At 49.5% G+C, this 8,485-nt stretch overlaps 2 protein-coding genes across 3 annotated transcripts; one reads left to right on the top strand and one right to left on the bottom strand.

Annotated features, from left to right (window-relative positions):
* The first annotated feature begins 330 nt into the window (after positions 1 to 330).
* Positions 331 to 4,702, top strand: LOC129355513 (stathmin-4-like). 2 transcript variants are annotated; one of them, XM_055025113.1, is made up of 7 exons: positions 331 to 380; positions 1,102 to 1,163; positions 1,254 to 1,349; positions 1,928 to 2,133; positions 2,200 to 2,346; positions 2,465 to 2,482; positions 3,411 to 4,702. In XM_055025113.1, the coding sequence occupies exons 1-7, from the start codon at positions 331 to 333 to the stop codon at positions 3,417 to 3,419; spliced, it is 588 nt and encodes a 195-aa protein (XP_054881088.1). In that variant the 3' UTR covers positions 3,420 to 4,702. The 2 variants fall into 2 exon arrangements, with proteins under 2 accessions (XP_054881088.1, XP_054881087.1); XM_055025112.1 differs by lacking the exon at positions 3,411 to 4,702 and having other exon boundaries at positions 2,465 to 3,404.
* Positions 4,703 to 4,954: 252 nt separating this feature from the next.
* Positions 4,955 to 7,541, bottom strand: LOC129355535 (interleukin-17F-like). Its single transcript, XM_055025139.1, has 3 exons — positions 7,289 to 7,541; positions 5,630 to 5,814; positions 4,955 to 5,558 (listed from the first exon to the last, which is right to left on the bottom strand). The coding sequence occupies exons 1-3, from the start codon at positions 7,319 to 7,321 to the stop codon at positions 5,312 to 5,314; spliced, it is 465 nt and encodes a 154-aa protein (XP_054881114.1). The 5' UTR covers positions 7,322 to 7,541; the 3' UTR covers positions 4,955 to 5,311.
* Between the last annotated feature and the right edge of the window lie 944 nt (positions 7,542 to 8,485).

Raw genomic sequence — 8,485 nt, 5'->3', positions numbered from 1 at the left:
CCATAACTGGTTCTGGACCAAACCAGAACCTGAGCAGCTGCTGAAGTTCAGATCAGCTGCTGGTTCTGAACCTGACCCGATCCATTTAAAGCTGTGATAATCATCATCATGACCAAACATCTGGTTCTGGTTCCAGATTCTGTTTAATCCATCCAGAACTTTTCTCCTCAGTTTCCAGTTTCTGATGAAGAGTTTCCTTTAGTGATGAAGATGAACCCACACATCATCCTCCTCCTCCTCCCTCTGCCGCTCTGGACCAATCCCAACACAGCATTTCAGCCGTCCAATCAGAGCGCTGCATGGTGATGTCATGCAGCTGCTGTGGAACTGATGCTGCTGAGCTGCAGAGCAGAGCAGAGAGCAGAGCGGCGAGGCTGCAGGTCAGTATCTCACAACAAATCTTTCTTCCTTCCTTCCTTTCTTTCTTGCTTTCTCTCTTTCCTCTCGTTCTTCTTCTCTCATTCTCTGCTGTTCTTTCTGTCGTTTTCCTCTGAACTCGTTCTGCAGGTGATGCGTTAAAACAATGACATCATTGCTCTCATCAGCACATTTTCTGCTCTGAAAATGTTTCAGTGAAACCAGCACCAGTTCTGCTGACTGGTGCTGGTTTCACTGGTGTCATTGGGAATGTGGAGGATTTCCTGCAGCTGCACTTTATCCAATGAAGAAGTGATGCAGGAAACCTTTTGGTTCTGGATGTTCTGCTGGTTCTGCAGCTTCACCTGCAGGTTCAGAACTGGTCCCAGTCAGAACTGGCCGGTCCGTGTCAGAACCAGAATATCTGGGATGTCTAAGGCGCTGAAGTTTCTGGAGGTTCGAATGACTCAGACAAGTCAAAAAAGCTTCAGAGGAAAGAACCAGAAAAGGTTCTGATCCAATCAGAACCAACAGGACTCCCAGCTGGATGCAAATAAAACAGGAACATTTAGATTAATTAGGGGCAGTCCAGTTTGGATCCAGAGTTCTGGTTTTGGAGTCTCTGCTGCAGCAGGAAGCCTTATGGAAGTTTTGGACCTGGCTCTGGCTCTTGTGCGTCTCTGCTGCAGCAGCGAGCCTTGTGGAGGTTCTGTTGTGGTTCTGACCCGTTTGTCTTGTCCTCAGGAACAGATTCTACCTCACCACAGTGTCTTTGCCGGAGAAAAGCAGGATCATGACCCTGACAGGTGAGCAGGTTCTCTGGCCCGGCCCGGTCTGGTCCGGCCCGGTCCGGTTCATCTCCTTCACTCTGCCCTCTGTTCTCCTCCATGTTCCAGCGTACAGAGAGAAGATGCGAGAGCTCCCCCTGGTGTCCATCTTCTGCTCCTGCATCCTGCCTCAACCTGGGGAGCCGACGGCCAACAAGCAGGAAGGTCAGCAGCATCTTGAGTTCTGTTAATGTGTAGCTCTAAGTTAAATATTTAGGCTGGAGCTGAATATTTAATTTAGAAACTACATATTTCAATAATTTAACTAATTATTCAGCAGGGAAACATTTAGCTCCACTCCTGCATCGTTTAACAGTTACCTCAGCGTTAGCTTAATATTTACCTCAGAGCTAGGTGAATAGCTCTGAGGTAAATTAACTATTTACCTAGCTCATTTACTGCTATAACCTTGTCGTCTAACGGAAACAGCTTATCTGCTTTCCGTTAGACGACAAGGTTGCAAATGAATCTAGCTCTTAGTTCAGAGCTAGCTTAGTATTAAACTAGCTCCGAGGTAAATATTTAGCTTTGACGATCAATAGTTAGTTTTAAACTTCTATGTTTAAAGGAATAAGATGGTGAATATGTACCTTTTAAAAGTTAAACCTCATTTGTTTCTCTTCAATGACCGAAATTACCATCCTCCCTTCTGCTTTTCCAGTTTGGACTCTTAACAGCTAAAATTATGTTTTTCAATATAGATATAGTAACAAAAGCAGGTTTGTCGTCATGTTTTGCTGCAGGCGTGGTGGACCTGAACCTGTGCAACATCCGGGACATGGAGGTCATCGAGCTGAGCAAGCGCGCGAGCGGCCAGGCCTTCGAGGTCATCCTGAAGCCGCCGACCTTCGATGGGGCCCCGGAGCTGAGGGCCACCACGCCGCCCCGCCAGAAGCCGTCGCTGGCGGAGATCCAGAAGAAGCTAGACGCCGCGCAGGAGAGGCGGAAGGTGAGTGGAGGCCGGGCCAAATTCACGGTGATCAAACCTCGGCTCATGCTCTATGGCGCTCTCTAGTGTCAGGAGGCGGAGCTGCTGAAGCATCTGGCTGAGAGGAGGGAGCACGAGCGCGAAGTGGCGCAGAAAGCTTTGACCAAAGACCGCCAGGAGCATCGCGTCAACGCCAACCCGCTGCAGATGCACCTGAACTCCTCACAGGAAGAGGTGAGGACCCGACCCCTCTTAACCTCTGACCTCACCTGCTGACCCTGTCCCCCTCACCCTTGGATTGACGGACCGACGTCGGTCTCTGATTAATTGTTTCCATTTGTCTGCCTTGCAGGACAAGCACAGTATGGAGGTGAGGATGAGGATGAGGAGGCAGCCATGATGGATTCTGGGTGGGCGGAGTCAAAACAGGCCCTCTGACCCAAACCATCAGGGTTTATGGGCTCCAGAAGAAGTCGGCCATCTTTGAGTCCATTTAAAGCATTTCATTCTGATCAAATCAATACTGAAGCTAGAAACTGAATTCAATTGTTTTTTTTTTCTTAAAAAGAAGAAACCAATTAGATATTTACTGGTTTTGACTTAAAATATAGATTTTAACCAATTCTAGTTGGGCCCAGACTGGTACCAGGTCCGAGTTCTGGAGGTGGATGGGGTAAACTCTAGTCCAGGGGTCCCCAATCGGGGTCAGAGTCCACTGGAGAGTCAAGAAATGACTTTCAGAATCATGTGACCCCCTGAGGTATGGAAGGCCAGAAGAGACAAAATAACTTAGTTAATAATCTAAATGGTGAGCCTTTTAATTATTGTTATGACCTTTACTTAAAATGAATATAATTTTTTGACGATTACTAAATAAATGGAGGGAAATAATGATGTATTTTCAGGGTCACCAGTTGGAGGTCAGCAGTCTGTCAGATTGAGTTGTGATCAGTTGCTAGTTCACGGTTTATTGACTGGAAGGACTTCAGTTCCCAGGGAGTGTGAGACACTAGGCGACGTAGAAATATCCGGCGGAAGATGGTTACAACAGAATCACAGTCTGGGTCAAGGTCAGGTCAAGGCCATTGGGTCACATTCAGTGGATCCCTGAGCATGAGATCATTTTGATGTGTGTTTATTGAAAAAGACCCAAACCAGTCTGACCCAAACCCAAACTGGGTCAGACTGGTTTTGTTGTATTTGTCCTGGTTCTGGCCGTCGGTTCTACAGTCATCTTGATGCGTGTGTGTCTGGTTGTTGCGTTGCCGCTCACCGCCTCCCTCTGCTCTCTGCCTCAGGTGTCATGATGGCCTGATCACAACACAAGCTGAACTTTATCCAGAAGCTGATTCTGAGGGCTGACTGAGGAGCTGGGAGACTGGCGCTGCTCTGACCGGGAGGACTGGGAGCAGAACCGGTGGAGGGCATGGAGGTCTGAGGGACATTTGTCTCCTCCACCAGGACCCTCGTTTTCAAACAAACGCTGCAGATTCAGTCATCACTGGACAGTTTCCTGTGGCTTTGCTGTGCTTTGTTGCCATGCCAACGGTGCCAACGTCTTCGTGTGTGAGTTTGACTGGACCAACCAGAACCCAACCCGGCTGAAACGGATCAGCAGGGTTCTGTCTGAAACTGAAGCTGGACTCAGATACCCTGAGTCAGACTGTGCCCCCTGCTGGACAGTTTGAACATTTTACTGTGAAGTGGTTCCTTGGTGACATCTAGTGGCGCCTCTGAGAACAGCAGAAACTCAGGAGCCCTGCTGATAGAGCCACAGGCTCGGTACAGGTCCAGTTCTGTTTGAGAACCAGAACCAAGCAGAACCAGTTGGACTGTTCTGGTCAGGATGAAAACCTGCAGGAGAAAAGATGGAGGTCCATACGGCTTACAGACCAGAACCGTCGGACATTCGGGTCAGACCAGAACCACCTTGTTCCAAGTCACTGTCAGCAAGTGCAACTGAAACCAAACGGCTTTAGAACCAAACCAAGAATTAGAGTCCGATTCCTGCGGTCAGGACCAAAGTACCAGTAGAACCAGAACCGGGCCCCAAACAACATGATGGAGAGTCAAAGTCTGGAGGTGGTTCTGGTCCGGTTTCAGTACGGGTCCCAATAGAGAGAGATTATGTTGACCCAAAAGTCAGACCTGGAGGTGTTCAAAGGAGATCTGACCCAGATTCAGATTAAATCAGACAAACTCGGGACCAACAAGTCCAGACGGGTCCAAAAACCTGAGAGACTGAGATACGAACCAAGACAGAGCGGCCCGGCCCAAGAGTCGGCGCCATCCACTTTTATTTCTTCAGATTCTGTTGAAATTGTCTGACGATAACTGAAAACACCTGATATGAATGGATGGATGGATGGATGATGGATGGATGGATGGATGGATGGATGGATGAATGGATGATGGATGGATGATGGATGAATGAATGGATGATGGATGGATGAATGGATGGATGAATGGATGATGGATGGATGATGGATGGATGAATGATGGATGGATGAATGGATGATGGATGAATGAATGGATGATGGATGGATGAATGGATGATGGATGGATGGATGATGGATGGATGATGGATGGATGGATGATGGATGGATGAATGAATGGATGATGGATGAATGGATGAATGATGGATGGATGAATGGATGATGGATGGATGGATGATGGATGGATGATGGATGGATGGATGATGGATGGATGAATGAATGGATGATGGATGGATGGATGGATGATGATGGATGATGGATGGATGAATGATGGATGGATGAATGGATGATGGATGAATGGATGAATGATGGATGGATGAATGGATGATGGATGAATGGATGATGATGGATGATGGATGGATGGATGGATGATGATGGATGATTGATGATGGATGCAGCTGCTCTTATCCATCGGCCTAGTTAAAGGACATGTGCAGAAATATATTCTGAAGAATAAAGAATCAGGATCATTCAGTGTCTGAACTTTATTGATGAGGATAATAAATACATCAGTAATAATAATAAATATCTGCTGAAGGCCACAAACTATTAAATAAACTTAAATAAGCACCATCCAGGCGGGACGCCTCCTGGCGCAAAACTTAGTGGTCAGTTTATACAATTTGATGCAAAACTTCAGAGAAGCCAACGACTCGGAACTAGAGGTTCTGGACCTGGTTCTGGACCCGGTTCTGGACCCGGATTCACTCCTGGACGTGGACCATGTGCCGGACGCAGGTGCAGCCCACGGGGACGTTGCGGGTCTCCAGGCGGTAGTGGTAGCTATGCTCCGCCCCCTCCGTCCTGACCCGCTTCAGAACCATCACCTGGTACCAGATGGGTCGGGACTGCAAGTTCTGGTCTTCCTTCCCCTCCAGGTCCAGGCAGCCCTTCAGCAGGCAGCGCGCCTCCGACAGCGTGGGCGGGAACAGAGACTCGTCGTGGGACGTGCTGCGGACAGAGACGGGCGGGTCAGAACCGAACCTCGGCGGTGTCGGCCGGGCTCGGCGCCGTGTACTCACTTGTAGGTCCAGGGCGAGATGGAGGCGTTGTGCAGCGGCCGCGGGATCCTGATGGGCTGCAGCAGGTCCGGGTCCAGGCGCAGAGACACGGTTTGCTCGGCTGAGCCGTCGGAGCGTTTCCTGGGATGCTTCGACTCCACCTCCGCCATCATCAACATCATTACCATGACGACGGCGCCAACAACCTGAGGAGGAGGGCGTCGCCCTTCATTAGCCAGTCAGCAGGGAATGAATCGTCTCCATGGTTACAGCAGGAAGTTCTTGACATCCATCTATTTTCTGAGGACCCTTCTCCCCAACGGGGTCGGGAGGTGCTGGTGCCTCTCCAGCTGCGTTCCGGGCGAGAGGCGGGGTCACCTGGACAGGTCGCCCTGGACGGGTCGCCCTGGCAGGACGGGTCGCCCTGGCAGGTCGCCCTGGCAGGTCGGGTCGCCCTGGCAGGTCGGGTCGCCCTGGCAGGTCGCCCTGGCAGGTCAGGTCGCCCTGGCAGGACGGGTCGCCCTGGCAGGACGGGTCGCCCTGGCAGGACGGGTCGCCCTGGCAGGACGGGTTGCCCTGGCAGGACGGGTTGCCCTGGGAGGACGGGTCGCCCTGGCAGGTCGGGTCGCCCTGGCAGGACGGGTCGCCCTGGCAGGACGGGTCGCCCTGGCAGGACGGGTCGCCCTGGCAGGACGGGTTGCCCTGGCAGGACGGGTTGCCCTGGCAGGACGGGTTGCCCTGGCAGGACGGGTCGCCCTGGCAGGTCGCCCTGGCAGGTCGCCCTGGCAGGTCGGGTCGCCCTGGCAGGTCGCCCTGGGAGGACGGGTCGTCCTGGGAGGACGGCAGTCTGTCGCAGGGCAACACAAAGACAAACAGCCATGCACACTCACACCTAAGGAGAATTTGGGAATCATCCTGACAGTCATGTTTTTGGACTGTGGGAGGAAGCCAGAGAACCCAGCATGCACAGGGAGAACATGCAAACGCTGTACAGAAAAACCCCGGGCCGGGAATCGAACCCAGGACTTTCTTGCTGCAAGGCAACAGCGCTACCCACTGTGCCACTGTGCAGCCCGATCTTGACATCATATCCCATAGTAATTAGACTCCTTTATTGTCCATTAAACTTACATAAAATGGAAATTTATCTTTGGCAATGGCACAAGAAACACACAACACAGTCGCCACAAAACTGCATGCACAATGAACAAACAAGCTCTGTAAAAATGAAATCAAGTCATATTGTACTCATGTCATTCAGTTAAATATTAAAAACCATTTAAATTTACTATACTACTGCTAAGAGAGCACACAGAACCTCTACACTAAGTTCTGTGTTCTCTCTTAGCAGTAGTATAATGAAATATGATGAAAATCTCCATGGCGATGCAGGAGCGGCTTCAGTCAGAGGCTTCCTCAGAGCCGCTGTGACGCAGACCTCTGCAGCAGCTCTCTGAGGAATCATTTCATTCTAAAGTATTTTTGAATCAAACAAAATGCTTCAGAACCGGTTCTGCTCACAAACCGGACCAGGCCCAGACTTCCGACAAAGAAAACAGAAATAAAGTTCAATAAATCGCAGGCAGACTGGACCCTACTGACCCAATCAGAACCATGGACCGGGTCTGCTTCAGGTGGAGACACACCATCATCATCAGAACTCATCAGAACTTTCCTCACCGTCACTCTGGAGCCGTTAGCTGCTGGAAACATGCTGGTTCTGTTTTTCTCTGATTGGTCCGGTTCTGTTCTGCTGGGTTCCCAGGGCTCAGCTGGATTTCAGGCGAGATGTGCGTCTGTGGCGTCCTGCCCGGTTCTGATGGGCCGGTATAAACAGCAGGCATTTTTATGCGCCCCGCCTGAGAGCGTTTGATCCTCCTCTAAACCGCAGCGACCCGGCTGACGAGGCCCGCGGGCCGACCCAGTTTCAGGAGCTCCTCAGGATGAAACGCTGAGCTTCGAACCTGGCAGCAGATTTTCTAGGTCAGCAGAGGCAACCAGGAAATGAGGCAATGCGTCGGCGCGGCTCGGCTTCCTGAGACGCTTCAAAGGTCCCATTTATCATGAGCCAGAAAAACCAATCAATCAGTCAATCAACCAATCAGTCAACTAAAACATCAGGTGACCTTCGCCATCAAATATTGGTTGCAAATATGAACATCATAGGAGTGTTCCAGCAAGTGTTTTGACCTCTTGTGACATTAAGCAAAGCAAAAACCTGGAAGCAAAAATTTCACATTAAAGATAAAAATCTAAAGGAAGTGTCAATTTACTTGTACTTGGGATAATGAGAAAATCTTGGACGCTGCAGAACAAATTCAACCTCAACATCACGCGAGTTAGGAGGCCCATGGAACTGGGCCTCACATGTAGTCAGCAAAGCATTTGAGACAGAATCAGAAACGGACGACTGCACAGGATTATTATCCAACCGGGTATAAGTATGCACAGTATTTTGCTAGGGGGTGTTGAGAATATAAGTCTAGTTAGCATAACTATAGAGATAGTTAACCTTTAGATGTATGAAATATTAGATATAGCATGAACATTTAGAGTAGATTTCAAGTTAGGGAAACTTAGATAAAGATCCAAACTAAAACAACTGGTGACTATCTGAACTTACATAAATTTCTAAAGAGGGTTTTTTGTTGTACGTTAAGAGAAACCGGAAACGGTCCAGACCATTAGTCGCATCATTAACCTGCATCCTAGAAATAGAAACTGGTAACAAGTGTTACGAGTGCACACAGGCCAGCTGAGTTTTTTGGTAACCCACACATTTCTTTAAGAAAGTCCTGCCTGTTATTGCTACTGATCTGATCCAAATCGTAAACACATCGCTTACATCAGGTGTTTTCCCCCAGGCTTTGAAAACGG

Source organism: Poeciliopsis prolifica, unplaced genomic scaffold (genome assembly GCF_027474105.1).
Source record: "Poeciliopsis prolifica strain line A6 unplaced genomic scaffold, Auburn_PproV2 SCAFFOLD137, whole genome shotgun sequence".
Classification (NCBI taxonomy): domain Eukaryota; kingdom Metazoa; phylum Chordata; class Actinopteri; order Cyprinodontiformes; family Poeciliidae; genus Poeciliopsis; species Poeciliopsis prolifica.
Note: the sequence above shows the minus strand (reverse complement) of the source record. Positions and strands in the feature narration are given on the sequence as shown.

Bases quoted from the DNA above. Each gene is read 5' to 3' on its own strand.
- LOC129355513 (XM_055025112.1), top strand. From the start codon at position 331: ATGCTGCTGAGCTGCAGAGCAGAGCAGAGAGCAGAGCGGCGAGGCTGC. The intron at 381-1,101 runs GTCAGTATCTCA...TCTTGTCCTCAG, and splicing joins GCAGAGCGGCGAGGCTGCAG to GAACAGATTCTACCTCACCA. The intron at 2,347-2,464 runs GTGAGGACCCGA...TCTGCCTTGCAG, and splicing joins TGAACTCCTCACAGGAAGAG to GACAAGCACAGTATGGAGGT.
- LOC129355535 (XM_055025139.1), bottom strand. From the start codon at position 7,321: ATGTTTCCAGCAGCTAACGGCTCCAGAGTGACG. The intron at 5,815-7,288 runs GTGAGGAAAGTT...CCTCCTCCTCAG, and splicing joins CTAACGGCTCCAGAGTGACG to GTTGTTGGCGCCGTCGTCAT. The intron at 5,559-5,629 runs GTGAGTACACGG...CTCTGTCCGCAG, and splicing joins ATCTCGCCCTGGACCTACAA to CACGTCCCACGACGAGTCTC.